Below are 16,732 nucleotides of genomic sequence, written 5' to 3'. Positions count from 1 at the left end.
TTAGATTTTTCATTTTCTGAAAATCTTACAACTTTAGATGTATTCGATTGCAATGAGATGTTAGAGCTGATAACATCTTCGAAAGCCCTAAGTTTGGAGTGCCTTGTTACATTGAGGATAAGAGAATGTGAAAGGATAAGAGTAGTTGCAAGTGACGGAGATGAAACGTCATACGAGATTGTTTTCATAGCGCTGAAACGTTTGGAGCTTCATTGTTTACAAAGCCTCACGAGCTTTTGTTTAAGGAATTACACCTTAAGGTTTCCCTCCTTGGAACAAGTTACTTTGAGCCAGTGCCCTAGAATGAAGAACTTCAATCAAGGAGAGCTAACCACACCAAAGCTGCAAAAAGTGCAATTTACACAAACAGATTTTAGGGGGCGTTGGGCTGGTGATCTTAATGCTACCGTGGAGCAATTATACCAAGAGCTGGTATTGATTTAAAAATTAATTGAAAGATATATATACATTTAATTATGATTTGAGTAATTTATTTTCTCAATAGCATTGTGGGGCCTTTGTTAAATATGTTGGTATGAAAGTTTAACTTTTTTATATGTTGCTTCTTAGGTTGGATACTAAGGTTTAAAGCATTTGAAGTTGTCAGAGTTTCCGGAGTTGGTAGACATATGGAGTAGAAATCCTCAAGAAATGTTGGATTTTACAACTCTTGTATTTCTGGAGATTTGTGATTCCAACAATTTGAGATACATTTTTAACCTCTCAATGACTTTTGGCTTGGGGCAACTCCAGCAATTGGAAATCAAGAGATGCGGTAATTTGGAACAAGTCATCAAAGAAGAGGGTTCAATTACAATGGTTGAGGAAGTAGTAACAGATAATAGCAAGATCATTAGCATATTCCCTTGTCTACGATTCATTATAGTGGAGTCTTGTCCAGTGATTGTTAAAACAATGTTTCTTAGGCTACGAAAATCCAAAAAAATGGGTTCGGGAGTCGATTACGTGCGAAGGATTAGCATCCTTGTAACGCTCCAAAATTGGTACCTAGTCGATTAATTAATGTCTTGGTGTTGAAAGTCGAAAACTCGAAAAGAGTTGAAAATACGGCCCCTCTTTGCATGAATGCTAATTTTATTAAAAAAAATTATTTGAATAAATCGAAATGAATATTAAAGACCCACTCGTTTCGAGATAATAAAATGTCATCTCCAGTGAGTTAGGACACGACATTTGAATACTCGAAAATAAGTTTGCCTTTTAATCGCTTTGTTTTGAAAGTTGTATTTTGGCTTTTAGAAGGTTATTCGGTTGTTTAGATCCAACGAGAAAATTTGAAACCCCATAAGCTAGGGCTTGACATTCTCAAGTTTCTAAAAACGAAATATTGCCTTCATTTTTTATTAAAAAAAATTCATGTACTTCGAAATTTGAAGGGATATTTGGCTATTTAGATTTAACAAGAAAATCGAGACCCCGTAAATTAGGGTACTATTTTTTTTACGAATTTTCTAAATGCGAAATATTTCCAATTTAAAAAAAGGTTTGGGTAAAAGAAAAAAGAAATTAATGATATATTTGAAAAGATATTCGTTTAATTGATTACGCTTAAAAAGAAACTGTTTAGCACGTAAAGAGGTCATATGTGACTAGTGATGATAGTGCATCATACATTCGACATAACATTGCATAATAAAAAATTAACACATGGCATTGACATTAATGAATCATAACATTAACAAGCATGAACAAAAACAAGAATGGTGATACAAATGATAATCTAGGAAACAATGATAATAATACTAATAATATGAGTAACAACCATAATAATGATAATAATTTTGAATTATATTGAAAGTAGTAAATAAGTAGAATAAAACAAACTAAATAAGATAAATAAACACAATAAATAAAAATAATGAATGAAAATAGTAAATAAGAAATGCGAAAATGAAATAAAGGAAATATTAAGTAAATAAAATAAATAAACAGGGCATTTGAAAAAAAGGACTAAAAAATAAAAAGAATAAAAAACAACAAACAAAACCGTTTGTAAAAAAGAATTTGAAGTTAAATAAACCCTGGATCAAATTGAAATTAAATTAAAATTAAAGGGCAGAATTTAAACAAAAAAAAGACAAGGCCTGACGAAATGCGCACGAAGATACGAGGGCTAAATAGGAAATTGTCCCTTGCCCCTTAAAACAGCGTCGTTCCTTCGGAGACCAAAATGAAATAAAATAGCATTCTGGGTAAAATTTTAAAAAATAAAAAAGGGAAATAAGACTGAATTAAACAGGTTAGAAAAGGCGGAGGGGGACAAAGCGCAAATAGCCCATTCACAGCAGAAACATGAGGATCCTGCGGGCAACGGGTCGGGTCATGTTTCAGAGGCCAAAACGACAGCAGAAACACACGATCCTGCAGGCAAAGGATCGGGTCATGTTTTAAAGGCCAAAACGATGTCGTTTTGGCCTCTAAAATTAATCTTCAAAACGGCACCGTTTCTTCTTGCTATATAAACATAATTTAAAAAAAAAACTCATTTCAGCCGAAATTTAAAAAAAAAACTCAAAAAGCTTCTTGTTTTCTTTGTTGGGGTTTTTTTTTTTTTGCTCCGGCCATAGGGAACCGTCATCTCTCCGTCGTGGCTCCACCGTCGACGATGGCCGAAGAGACACCCGAGGCCTAGTCTAGGCCCTTTTTCATGTAGAAATAGATTTAGGACCCAAAAATTTCAAAACCAAACCCCCCAAAACTCTTAAAACAACAAAAACTTTTGACTCTTGGCCTCCTTCGCCGTGGCTTCAACCGGATCCCTAGGGATCAGACAGCCTTCAGACCAGAGAAGCGAACACCGATAACACCAAGACCGAACAATGGGTAAAAATCTCCCATTTTTTACGTATTTGCTTTCAAAAAAAAAGAAAAAAATACGAAAAGAATCAATCACCTTTTTTATATTTTTTTGTGTTTTCTCTGAATCTCTGTATATATTTTGTATTGATTTCGTATTCTCTCTGTTCGTGAGTAGTTAAAAAGGAACCTATACATTGAACATTTTTGGCTTTTTATAGCCGAAAGAAAATAAAGAAGCAAATACAAAATTTGCTCGTTTTTTGCTATTTTGCTGTCGTACTTTTTGTCCTTGTAGGTACGTGGCGTGCGGTGGGGCGCGGAGGGTTACGAAGGTGCCCTGGAGGTCATACATGGGAGCAACGGCACGCCTAGCAGCTAGGGTTTTCACTCTTTGGCTGAGAATGTTTGGTTTTGGGCCCTTTGGGCCTGTTTCTATTGTTGTGCCATCGAGTATTGTATTTCTAGGCTAAGTTTTATTTTTTGTATTTAGACTTGTATTGGATTTGATATTGGTTGTAAATGGACTAGACCTTAATGGATTTTATTATTTATTTGTTTGTTTTGTTTTTGGTTGGTTTTGTCTGGCCCGGGCGAATTGGGCCTGTTACAAAGCATTCTTTGTATTTTCAGACAATTTGATCCTGTTAACAGGAGGCCTTTTTTCTACTTTTTGTTTCCTCGCATATAAAATATATTAGACTGCTTTATTATCCATAATGAAGCTCAATATGCTTGCAGTGATTCGTGTTCCATTTGCTTCACGAAGCTCAATATTAGGCAATAGTTGTGGATTGCAGTCACAAGATATACCACTAAATTACAAACAAATAAAGAGATAAACGAAGTTGACTGATTATATTGTGATACTCATTATATTCTCTACATTATTCAAAACATTATTCAAATTAGATAGACTTCTTTTTTTTCTAGTATGTTTATATTCTGTTACTCATTATATTCTCTACATTTTTTATTTGCTATGTTTGACAGATGATGACAAGTTCCCTGTCAAAATGCTTTGTACGTTTCATCTTCTTCTCCATTATGCTCCTTGAAGCAACACAAAAAATTGTGAATCTTTGATTTTAATATGCTGGGATTGGTTGATCATTACTTTGTTTTTTATATTCACCATACCTGTTTTAGAACAATTTTATGACCTTTTACCGTTACTTACAAATGTCGATAGTTTTCTTCTCTAGCCATCTTAAAGAAGAATCTAGAGAAATGATATATCAAGATTTATAAGATTTGGATTGCTTAAATAGCATTCTTCAATAAATCGAAGTAGTTTTTTACCAATAAATTATGTTAAGTGTAATGATAAAATACATTATATTTTTAAGAACAACATTTAGATTCAGATTCATATATGCTTGAAACAGGACTATCTTTATCCTCCATAGAAATATCATTAAATGCAGTCAAACTAGAAAATTTATCTCGGCCACCAACAACACATTTGCTTCCACGTTGCTTCCTTTTTTGTCTAAACATGGATGTTGGATGTTGCTTTCCCAAGTTGCTTCCTTTTTTGTCTAGACATGGATGTTGTTTTCCTATGTTGCTTCCATGATATTTTTATTGGTTTTTTTCCAATTGGCTTTTATACTTCCTAAATATATATTATCTAGATTCATTTCCTCAATTTCATCTAGATGTAATAAATTGATTGATAGTCTTGGTGAGTTTCAATTTTCCCACTTATTCTTGATTTCTTCTAATATGTGTGATGAAAAATCATCAATTTCCATGTCAACTATCTTTTTTAATAGTTGAACGGATTCTTTATTTCTATCATCCTGTGTGTATCCAACTCCAGTATCATATTACAATATTCCATTAGTCCAGAAGCTATAAGTTTTTTGTTGAAGTAAATATTGGGCTTTGGTCATTGTAATGGGCCAATTTTATCCGGCCCACCATAAACCAAAAATAATAAAAGACATAAAACCAAATAAACAATAGTCCATTTACAAAAAAATTAGGCCCAAGTTTGCAAACCCAAATGGCCAAAATCAATGAAAACCCTAATGGCCCGATAACCCTAAAACTTAAATAGTTTTCAGAAAAAAAAAAAAGAACCCTAGCCTGGCGCGACACGCCCCCCGAGTCAACATGCTCGCGCCTCGAGGTTTGCCATCGTCAACTGGGTCCATCCCATCGTTGACTCTAGGGCCACTTGCAAAAAATGAAAAAAGGACAGCAAATGCAGAAACAACGAAAGCAAACAGTAGAAAATATGTAAATCAGCTCTAAAGGCCAGATTCAAAATGTTTTTTTTTTGGACACGAAGAAATCAAAAAATAGAAAAAAAAAGAACAAAAACGTTGAAAGAAAAACAAAGATGATTTTTATGCCTCTTTTATTTTTTTTATTTCGAAAAAACTAATAAAACAAAAAAAATATTTGTTTTTTACCTAGGACGCTTCATCTCCCTCCGTTGTCGGAGGTCTTCTCCGGCTTCAAAAAAAACCCAGAACCCATTAGGGTTCGGTTTGGGTTCGACGGAACAAGGGTATCAAAATTTTTTGTCTTTTTGCAAATAGAAGGCTTTGCCTTCGAGATCAGGGCGAAAAAGTGTTTAAAAGTATCTTTTTAAAAAAAAAAAAAGAGGCTAAAAAAAAGGGTTTCTAGGTTTTTTGGCCATCGGGAACTACGGAGCCATTGCCGGCAATAGTCGTAGGGGGTTCGTCGAACTAGAAGGCTAGCCTGAAGACTATTTTAGAGAAAAAAAGAGTTTTCAAGGTTTTTTTTTAAAATTGGGGTTTGAAATGAATTTTTTGAAAATTTTTTTACTTGTATATGCTTCCAAAACGGTGCCGCTTTGAGACTGGTCTCAGATGCCCAAAACGGCGTCATTTTGACGCAACCCGAGATCCGACTTGAACCACCCCTAGGATCCCATGTTTTTTTGGGGGGATATTTGCACCTTTGGTCCTTTCGCTTTTGCGGCTTATTTCAGTTTAGTCTTATTTTACTTTTCAGTTTAGGCTTATTTCAATAATGGTCTATTTTCGACCTTGGTCCTTCAGCTTTTGGACCCTTTTTTAATTCGATCCTAATTTCGTTATTTTTTTCTTTTTTAGATTATACCTTTTAATTTTAAATTATTTCCAATTTAGTCCTTTGATTTGCCAAAAATGGAGCGTTTAATGGGCCTGGGAATATTTTCCCAATTGGTCCCTACTTTTTGCACGTTTCATATTTTAGCCCATTTATTATTTATTTTATCCCGATTTGCCCCCAAAATTCCACTTAAGTTTTGATTTAGTCCTTCTTATATTTATTCATTTATTTTATTTTAGGCTCTTAATTTCATTTTAATTTCGATTTAATCCTTTATCCATTTAATCTCAACCCTTATAGATTTTTATAGGTATATTATTTTATTTTTATTTATTTATTTATTTATTTATGTATTCATTCATTTATTTATTTCTTTACTCTTTTGTATTTAAAATTTATATTGTTCTTTATTCTTTTATTTGTACATTTTATTACTATTATTATTTTTGTTGTTGTTGTTATTTATTTTTCTTGATTTTTTATGTTGGTATTACAATAGCAAATATGACATTATTATCGTCATTATTATGAATTGGTTTTATATTATATTTATATTATTGTCATTCACTAGTACAATATTTTATTTTCTATATATCATCATTTAATTTTATTATTGCTACAACCATGTCATGAACCGTGTTCAAATATATTTACTCGTTTATATACTATGGCCGAATAAGCTAAATACACTTTCTTCAAATGTTATGTTCGTTTTTCAATATGCATAAAAAAAGAAAATTTTTAAATCAAGGCAATGTTCATTATTCTTGGAATTAAAATAGTCGTGTTCCTAACTTACGCAATACAACTTCTTTTTAAAACCAAAATAGTCGAATATCTATTATAAAAAGAAAAATGAGATTTAAGTGATGATCAAATGGCATTCATTCTTGTTCTCGAGGATCTAAGGCATTGTGCCTTAACTTACGGGACATGATCCTTTCTTCTCGATTAACATGAAATAAGCTCCTTTTCGTGAAAATTAATTTAGTTTAGTAATGTCTTAATAAGGGATCGTGTTTTAAGTTCTCTTCAAATTTTTAATTTTTGACACTAAAGACATCAAGTAATCAATTAGGTACCAATTTTGGGTGAAACGAGTGTGCTAATTCTTCCTCATGCGTAACCAACTCCCGAACCTATTTTCTGAATTTTGTAGACCGAAAAACATTATTTTAGTAAATCAAACCTCTTATTAAAATGATCAGATTACGAGGTGACTCGATCACACCTCCTGAAAGTGATTGGTGGTGACTCCATTTTTCATTTTTTAAATTAAAAGTCGATAAAAAAAGATTTCGACAGTCATTAAATCTATTCCTGCTTGGATCCGATAATAACTAGGATTATTATAACACTTGTCAATATTTTTTGTCAAGTGTTCTTTCTCCTCTTTAGCTGCTGAAAGGTTGGGATCTCCAATCATTTTTTTAATGATCCAAATTTGATATGGCTGATAAAATTTTTCTTTTTCAGCTATACCAATAAGACTATTGATTTCAAGATGAAAATAATAATAATAATCATCTTCATATACCATACGGAATAACATTGTTTTAATAAATGTAGGAAAAATCTTTTAATAAATGGAAAGAAAAAATTTGAAATGTTATTTCTTTAACAAAGCCCCATTCAATACTGCTTATATCAAATGGCTCATGATCAAGTCTAAATTTTATAGTAGGGAATTTTTCATTTAAATCGTTTGTGAAAACATAAGCTTATAGAAAGTATTCTGAAAAAGCTTTTTGAAATTGAGCTTGCTGGTTGCAAATAGCTCCATTTATTTTCGTAAATATTTCTATACGCAGAATATTCCTAGCCTTATTATATAAACATAACCTAAACATTTTATTTATAACCGGGTTATTTGTTCCCTTATTAATAAAATACTGAAATTTATCAAGATGATTATTTATCTCCTTAATATCTAAATAACTAATTTCTAGTTCTTCCCAATCTAGATATAAAATAGATTTTAATAATAAAACATGAGCTTCTTGTTCTTTAGTTGTTTTTTCAACTAAAAATTGTGAAAGTTTAGTAAGAGCTCTCCTAAAACTAGCTCTTTGCTTAGTAATATGGGTTTTCCATATTTCATTAATAAAATTATATAATTCTGATTATAAGCCTGAATTATAAAAATATTTTATTTCCTAAATTTGTTGTGGTTTCAACAATTTTTCTGATGCACCAAATTTTTCTGATCCTTGTATGATTTCAGCATAACTGACTTGGTATGCTGAATTTGGATATTGAGATCAAGGTAATTGACTTACCGGTTGTGGTGTAAATGATAATTGAGTTCCAATTGGTTGTCTTACCATTGGATATGGAATGTAATATCCTTGGTTAGGATAAAAGCTTATCTTCTGCAGAAGTTCAATCTTGCAGAGCGAAATCAGGTATTTAGTTGCCTCTTGTCTTTCTCATTAATTACATGTACAACATTGAAGGTTGGTTGATGAAGAACAGGGGAGAGTTTTGAATACGGGGTATTCCTATTATTTGAGAGATGAAAGTGAAGAGTTTAATGGTTGGTATTTTTGAGAGATTGATGAATCATTGGAACAAGGAGTTAAGGCAGTGAGGAAAGAAGTACAAGCATCACCAAAGTTTGACCATTACATGCCATGGATGATGTTGTCAGTATGTAATGCATGTATAGACCATTTTTAATCAACCCTTCCTTATCTTTTCCTTTCCTTTTCCCTCTATTTGATAAAATTTTACCCTTTTAGCAGCATCTCTTCTTTATATTCTTACATCTGCATTAGTTCATGTGTTTGGTGAGTGTTGAATAAAGGGGGAAGGCAGGTCTTGGATTGGCTCATCCAAAGTCGCCAAATTTTAATTTATTTTCTTGCTTAAAAAATGATAAAAATTATAATCTGATTCTGCATTTTGTAATCCTGTCGTTTTTGGACTTAGTCCATGGGGCTTGTTGTAAGATGGCCATAAGACAGTAGAGTGAATGAAACTGCCTCTTCCATACCCTTTGTTTTCTCCACTATTTAAGCCTTCAAATGTAAACAAAATAAACTCTAATAATTTATAAATATCCACTTTTTTTTAAAAAAAAAAAGATCAGATGAACTTGGTAAAGGAATTTTTTTGTCAATGTTATAACAAATCAATCGTTGATTTTGATTTAGGGGAATGGGAGGTGTTATACCATTGTGTTGATAATGCAAATAATACATATATATATATATATATATATTATGGTTTTATCATCAATGAACTTCTAGATAGTTGGTTTAAAAGGTTAAGGGAGCTGTTAAAATAAAAGTTTATCACTTATTTTCAAGAGATTTAAACTCAGACGGATTCTATGGATGAACATCTCTTAGTCACTAAGTTCAATAAAAGTTTTTTAATGATTATAATTTATCTGTTCATACATCGAGACATTATATAAAATCATGAGTGTGCTGCTCACAATATTTGTAAGGATACAATCTTTATGTTATTAGTACAATATCAAAGATAAAATTTATTAAACTATTGCTTAAAAAATTAATTCAATTTTAATTTGATTGATTATGATGTATAAAATGAAAAGAAATTGATTAAAAATATGGATACAGTTTCACACCTTTTTCGAAAAAATATGAAAATTTATATTCACATTAAGTTAGATGTATGTTTTTCATTACTATTTATTAATTATTTAATATTAAAATTATTTTAATTAAATTAACTAATTTAACCTATTAATCCAATTTATATCAATAAATATTGTAAGTTCTCTTTAAACAAAAAATTCAATAAATTAATTAAGTAAAAGTGAAAAAAGGCAAAAAAAAAATTTCATTCTTTCCTTTTTGTTTTTCAATTAAACTGCTGCAGAGTTTCAAATCACTTTTTAATATCAAACTTAAAAACAAAATGCCTTCCATTAAACAGAGTGAACCTTCAAGTTTCAGTTAAAAATGGCAGAGACAGGTGAATGATAAGCCATAAAAGTAACATATTTTTAATCACATTCTTGATGCGTTTTTGGATGATTTATTATGTGAATTAGTGAATTTGATGCTCCTAATCCTTTAAATTCATATTTCTATACTTAGGTGAGCATAAGAGAGTGAAATGAGTGAAAAACGAGCCAAAATCCGGAAAAAAGAGCTGATTCCAGGATCCACACGGGCTGGCCACACACCCGTGTGAGCCACACGGGCTAGCCACACGCCCATGTGCCAACCCGTGTCGATTTCGCACCTTGTTTCCCAAACACGTGGAAAACCCCAATTTTTAGCTTTTCTGAGCATTCTAAAGTCTATAAATACATAGTAGAAGAAGACTAAGAGGACACGCAGAGAAGAATAAAGAAATTACTTGAAGAATGCCATCGGAATCAACTCAGAAGCGGATCTCCCTCAACATCAAAGATCTCCATTCAATTTCCTTCGAAGTTTTATTAGGTTTCTTTATGTCTTGTTGTTATCCTAATTTTGAGATGTTTCCATCCCAGATTATGAACTAAATTTCCTAGATACCTAGGAAAGATGAAGCCTATGATGAATCTTATTATTTGATTTCTGATTTACATGATAAATACTTGATTCTTATTCATAATTATGTATGCTTATTTCATGTTTTAATATTTTTAGGATATTGATTCATGTTAAATGTGCTTATTACAGTGGCGCAAAAGTCCCTGTTTAAGAGTAGATCTAGCATAATTGAGTGGAGTTGCATGCAATCCTAAAAATAGGACAACATAAATCTACCATATTAGAGTCAAATCTAATAGGGAATCCATAAATCGAGTTAATGCGACAATAGGGGTTTTAATTAGAAATAGATTTCAATTAATCAACCTAGAATCAGTTGTTCCTACTCTTGAAAGAGATATTAACATAATTTAGGGATTTCTACGGATCAAGGCACAAGTGAATAAATCATTTAAATCATATTCAAAATAATAGGTGAAGTCTAACTGGATTCTTTCCTAGGTATTGTCTATCTCATTGCTTATATTCGTTTATTTTCCCAATTCAATCTCTGTTGCGTTCTTAGTAAATTAGTTTAGTTAATTTTAGATTAAAATCAATCTCATTAACTTTTTGGCTAAATAATAGAAAAACAGTAATTACTAATACTTTTAGTCCTTGTGGATACGATATTCCCTACTCACCATAGTTATACTATTTTTCAATAGGTGTGCTTGCCTTTGTCGTAATTATAGTTAGTTTAGTAACTATCAGTGAACCTTTGCAGCAAACCCCTGAACCAAACCCTACTTCTCTAGAGTCTCTGCTCCATGTTCTTAACCCTATTTTTCTCATTCTTTCGCATAATTCAAGCCCCGGTAACCCAATTCCTTAAGGTTTACAACAGAGAGTTCTATAATGGAAAGGGGTCCTATATATGGAACTTATGCAGAGCTAAAAGAAACAAAGCTGACAATGAAGAGTGGGATGATGCAACAAGAAAAGGAAGAAATCAAGCTTAAACAAACGCTAACGAAGAAACAAGTGAAGTTTAGTTCAAGTGTGGGGGTTTCGAGGAAAGGGTCTTTTGTTTTGGCTCAATCAGCGTCTGCTTTTTCTGCCACTTTAAGAAAAGAAAATCGAAAGCCAGCAGTTAGGAGTGGGATAGAATTAACACCACCACCAACATCGAGGAAGAACTGGACAAGAGAGAATGGGGTGTGGCCATTAAATTCGAGGGGGAATAAATCTGCAAATGTAGGTGAGAAGAAGTGAAGGATGATGATGTTAAAAAAGAGTGTTGCAAGTGTTGAAGATTTGAAAGGGATTTCATTAGTAGTGGCCAATGCTATTAATGGTGAAAACAGAGGAGGGAAGACTAGTGCCTGACGTGTTGCTGGAAAGGTAATACTATTTTGAGGTATGTATAGTTTTAGTCAATAATATTAAGGGTTTGAACTTGATTTTGATTTTTTTGGGTTTCTTGATTGGATTTTAAGAATTAGTACCACATGTTAGAGAGAGTTGAAGCTTGTATTGTTTATAATGGGAGATTGTTGATCTTCCTTTGAATGACTGAGCTGAATTGTTCAATAAAATCAAGATTGAAGAGTTATGTTGTGTCAACTTTCGAGTTAATTTGTCTTCTCAAGACAGAACCATCAATGCTCATGCATAAAATCCAATGGCTCTAGGCTGATGCTTCTATGTTGTACTCAATGTTGTTTCTTTCCTTAGAGTCTAAGAAAAACTGATGAGCAAAGAGAACATTACATATGCAATTTTTGATACTGTGCATGAAAAGAGAAGATATTTTATGCTACAACATGTAACTAAAGGTATCTCCTCAACAACTATAAAAATAATAGAATGTCGGTAATGACAATATATATCGCAAAGAAAATAAAAATAAAGAACACGCAGATTTTATGTGGAAACCCTTTTAGGAAAAAGCCACGGACAGAGGAGAAGAAATTTCACTATGTCAAATTCAAATAATTACAAGAGTAGACTATATCTATTTATAGGCTTGTAAAACCATATTCTAATAGGAGTGTAGTAAGATTGAAACACCTTATTCTAATTAATACCAAATAGATGGAGTTTAATAAGGTTTAAAAACCTTATTCTAAAATAAAATAAAAGAAGTGTAGTTCTATAGGGATTTTACTTTTATTTTATTTTACCACTGTATTTTATTTAAATAAGGGTTCGGATCACTTAATTCTAACAATCACCACCTTGACACGAATTCTCAATGAACAAGTTTTTCATCGCGAACTGTCAACGAACAAGTTCTCCACCTCTTCCATAAAACCCCTTAAGGATTTAACTTCAATAATGAACACCAACCAAGTCTAAGCAATGCTTAAACTTGGTTATAGGAAGTGACTTAGTCATCTTATCTGCAAGATTTTCATGAGTACTAATTTAGTTTACAACAATATCACCATTAGCAATAATATCGCGAACAAAATGATACCGAACATCAATGTGTTTTGTTCTCTCATGAAACATTTGATCTTTTGTAAGGAAGATAGCACTCTAATTGTCACAAAATGCTGTAGTGATTTGAAGGTCTTCATTGAGTTCACTAAAGAGTCCCTTCAACTAAATAGCTTTTTTAGAAGCCTTAGTAATTGTCATATACTCAGTTTCAATGGTAGACAAAGCGACTGTAGTTTGTAAAGTAGCTTTCCAACTGATTGCACAACCTTTGATTGTAAAGACATAACCTATGAGAGATTTTTTTTTTATCAAGGTCTTCAGCAAAATCAGCATCAACATACCCAATGACTTCATCTCTAGTTCTTCCAAATTGTAAGCAAACATCAGTAATATCGCGTAAGTATCTTAAAATCCACTGAATTGTTTTCCAATGTTCTTTACTAGGATTTTCCATGTATTTGCTAATTGCACTGACTGCATATGATAAATTTAGATGTTAACAAACCATAGCATACATGAAAGTTCCCACTGCACTAGAGTATGGAACATGTGACATGTACTCAATCTCATTATCTGATTGTGGAGACAAAGCTGATGAAATTCTGAGATGGACTGCTAAAGGAGTACTAACAGGATTAGCACTCTGCATATTGAACCTGTAAAGAAATTTCTCAATGTACCCTTTCTGACTTAGGTACAATTTACTTACTTTTCTATCTCTGAGAATCTCTATACCAAGTATCTTCTTTGCTGGTACCAAATCTTTCATCTCAAATTCTTCACTTAGTTGGGCTTTAACCTTTCTTATCTCTCATTTATCTTTAACTGCTATCAACATGTCATCAATATAAAGAAGTAGATACACAAAAGAACCATCATTTTTTTTCTTAAAGTAAACACAACTGTCAAAGCTACTTCTTTTGAAATCATGATAAGTCATAAATAAATCAAACCTCTTGTACCACTGTCTTGGAGACTGCTTCAAATCGTAAAGGGAATTTTTCAGCAAGCAAACATAGTCCTCTTTTTTTGAGACTGTAAAACCCTCTGGTTGTTGCATGTAAATATCCTCCTCAAGTTCCCTATGCAAAAATATAGTTTTTACATCTAACTGCTCAAGCTCTAAATCATGCATGGCCACAATACCAAGCAAAGCTTTAATCAAACTATGGTTCACAACTGGGGAGAACACATCCGTGAAGTTCACTCCTAGAATTTGACTATAACCCTTTGCAACAAGCATTGCTTTATATCTGGGTTTTTTAACTCCTAGAGTCCTTTCTTTCTTTTTAAACACCTATTTACAACAAACAGCCTTTTTTATCTTTAGGAAGTTTCACAAGATCCCATGTTCTGTTTTTGTGGAGTGATTCCATCTCCTCTTGCATAGAAAACATCCACTTTTCTAAGTCTTCACAGCTAACTACCTCAGAATAATTAGACTGCTCTTAGTTCGTATCTATATCTTTAACCACATTTAAAGTATAAGCAACTAGATCAACCTCGACATACTTATTTGGAGGTTTAACATCTCTTGTAATTCTACTTTTGGCGATAGAGTATTGTAGTGAAGAAGCAACTTTATTCTGAATTTCTGTACTGGCTTGAGGAGTCGACTCTGTTGTAGATTCTGGATTAATCTGATGCTTCACCAGCTTTTGATTTTTTTTATTGGAAGAGTATTTAAGAGATAAGTTAGGTAGCATAGTAGTTTCATCAAAAACAACATCTGCGCTAATCACAACTTTTCTATTTTCAAGACATTATAACTTATACCCTTTTACACCAACTTTATAACCAAGAAAAAACACATTTAATGGATCTCGTTTCCAATTTTTCATTATTAACATGAGCATACGCAAGACACCCAAAGATCTTTAAATCAGAATAGTCAGCAGGATTACCAGACCATACCTCTTGTGGAGTCTTTTTCTCAATGGCAACAGATGGAGATCGGTTGATCAAAAAACATGCAGTAGAGACTGCTTCAGCCCAAAATGGCTTTGGTAAGTTAGCAGTTGACAACATACATCGAACTTTCTCCATGATCATTCTGTTCATTCGTTCTGCAATTTTGTTTTACTGTGGAGTATGACGAACTGTCAAGTGTCTCACGATCTCTTTTGACTTGCACAGTTAATTAAACTCATTAGAACAGAACTCTAAGCTATTGTCTATGCGGAGGTATTTTATTTGTTTTCCTGTTTATTTTTTAATCATAGTTTTTCAAGACTTAACTGCGGAAAACACATCGCTTTTCTGCTTTAGGAAGAACGCTCAAATTTTTCTAGAAAAATAATTAATAAAAGTTAGCATATAATTTGCTCCACCATTCGAAGGCACTCTTGATGGCCCCCACAGATCAAAATGAATATACTCTAACATTCCTTTTGCGTTATGGATTCCTCTGGTGAATCGAACTCTCCTTTGCTTCCCAAAAACGTAGTGCTCACAGTAATAGTCCCAATTTACCCGGTCCACAATAAAACCCAAAATCAATTAAAAATAAATAAATAAAGTTTGAGTTTTTTACAAACCATCAGGCCCAAATAGTAAAATAAATTGAAAGCAGCCCAAATACATTTTTTTAACCCAATTGAATAAACCCAAACTCTAAACCCGATTCTAATAACCCAAACCCGAGACCCAATTGGACCCAAAGAAAATTAACAACCGAGAACTCCAGAAACTTCTGGAATACGACAAAATAGTGCCAGGGGGTCGGGCTTCCACGACCCATTTCCTCGCTGCTCCGTACGGCCGTTCCTGCAAAAGAATACATGAGAAGAAATGGAATAACAGAATATGCAGATCACAGCAGGAAATTTTTTTTATTTTTCGCTATTTCTTTGTAAATTTAGGCTATAAAAAGCCTCACTTGTCCTCCATGTATTTTTATGGAAGCACGCACACAGAATAGAGAAAAAGCAATCGAAATAGCAAAGGTGATTTCAAAGTTTTTCTTCTTGGTCGATTTATTTTCTTTTTGTTTGGTTCGATTTTTTAGTATGTGAATCGACACCGATGAATGCCCAAATATCTCGAATATAGAGATTCGGGGCGAGGGTCGAATGTTTGTTTCTTTTGAATTTCTGCTTTATTTTTAAAGAGAATAATCATGATTTGAGTTTTTTTTCAAAGAGGAAAAGGAGAAAGATTAATTTACCTAATTTCCATTGGTGATTGTGGGCAAGATCGGGTCTCTGATCGTGCACCGTCGACCATCAAATTGAATGGTGGGTTCGACTGCTGCTAAATGAAGCCCTAGCAGATTGATTTTAGGCTGTAGATATTTGTTAAAAGGTTGGCTACAATTGGAAAAGAAAATGGGATAAAGGTGGCTTGAAAAAAGGAAATTTCCTTTCAATGGCTTTTAATTTTAAAACAAATTGAAACGCTGGTGTTCAAGGGTGGGGAGATCCGCGTGTTGACCCATACCCAGACCCGATCCGTGCATTCACACTTCAAATGGGAAATTTGCACGATTAATCCCTCACTTTTTGCGCCGCATTTCAGCAGACCCCCATTGGCGCCCATGTGTTTTTTAATTTTCCCCAAAAATTTGTATGCTATTTCATTTTAGTTCGCTCCAAGGTGCAGCGTTTTGGGACCTAGATTATTTCCAGTTCTAGTCCCTGTACATTTGCACACCTTGCACGTTGATCCTTTTTTTTAACTATTTTATTTGTAAATTATCCCTTTTGTTTTAATTTGATTTTAATTAAGTTTTTTATTATTTTCTTAGATTCATTTCACAATCATTTTTTAATTCTTGTTCACTTATTTGTGGATTTTGAATAACTATAATAATTGTATTTAAAAAAAAAGGCCATCAGTGTAAATTTGTTTTTATCATACTATTTTCACATTTTTATACTATTTTTTATAAAAGTTTTTTTACATTGTTATATATATATATAATTCGTAATAAGGTTAAAATGTATATTATTAATATTATG

General features: G+C 32.6%; 2 protein-coding genes across 2 annotated transcripts; both read left to right on the top strand.

The window, feature by feature from the left end:
- Window positions 1-57: 57 nt before the first annotated feature.
- LOC128283994 (uncharacterized) lies at window positions 58-3,199 on the top strand. The gene is made up of 3 exons (XM_053021447.1): window positions 58-432; window positions 601-900; window positions 3,116-3,199. The coding sequence occupies exons 1-3, from the start codon at window positions 58-60 to the stop codon at window positions 3,197-3,199; spliced, it is 759 nt and encodes a 252-aa protein (XP_052877407.1).
- An 8,044-nt stretch (window positions 3,200-11,243) lies between these two features.
- Window positions 11,244-11,600, top strand: LOC108471399 (uncharacterized). Its single transcript, XM_017773024.1, has one exon. The coding sequence runs from the start codon at window positions 11,244-11,246 to the stop codon at window positions 11,598-11,600; it is 357 nt and encodes a 118-aa protein (XP_017628513.1).
- Window positions 11,601-16,732: the final 5,132 nt, after the last annotated feature.

Source organism: Gossypium arboreum, chromosome 11, assembly GCF_025698485.1.
Source record: "Gossypium arboreum isolate Shixiya-1 chromosome 11, ASM2569848v2, whole genome shotgun sequence".
NCBI lineage: Eukaryota > Viridiplantae > Streptophyta > Magnoliopsida > Malvales > Malvaceae > Gossypium > Gossypium arboreum.
The sequence above is the reverse complement of the archived record's forward strand: the minus strand, read 5'-3'. Positions and strand labels throughout refer to the sequence as shown.

Excerpts from the sequence above, each read along its gene's own strand:
- LOC128283994 (XM_053021447.1), top strand. The coding sequence starts at position 58 with ATGTTAGAGCTGATAACATCTTCGAAAGCCCTAAGTTTGGAGTGCCTT. Across the intron at positions 433-600 it reads AGCAATTATACCAAGAGCTG|TTGTCAGAGTTTCCGGAGTT; the intron begins GTATTGATTTAA and ends AAGCATTTGAAG. Across the intron at positions 901-3,115 it reads TTATAGTGGAGTCTTGTCCA|GTACGTGGCGTGCGGTGGGG; the intron begins GTGATTGTTAAA and ends TTGTCCTTGTAG.
- LOC108471399 (XM_017773024.1), top strand. The coding sequence starts at position 11,244 with ATGGAAAGGGGTCCTATATATGGAACTTATGCAGAGCTAAAAGAAACA.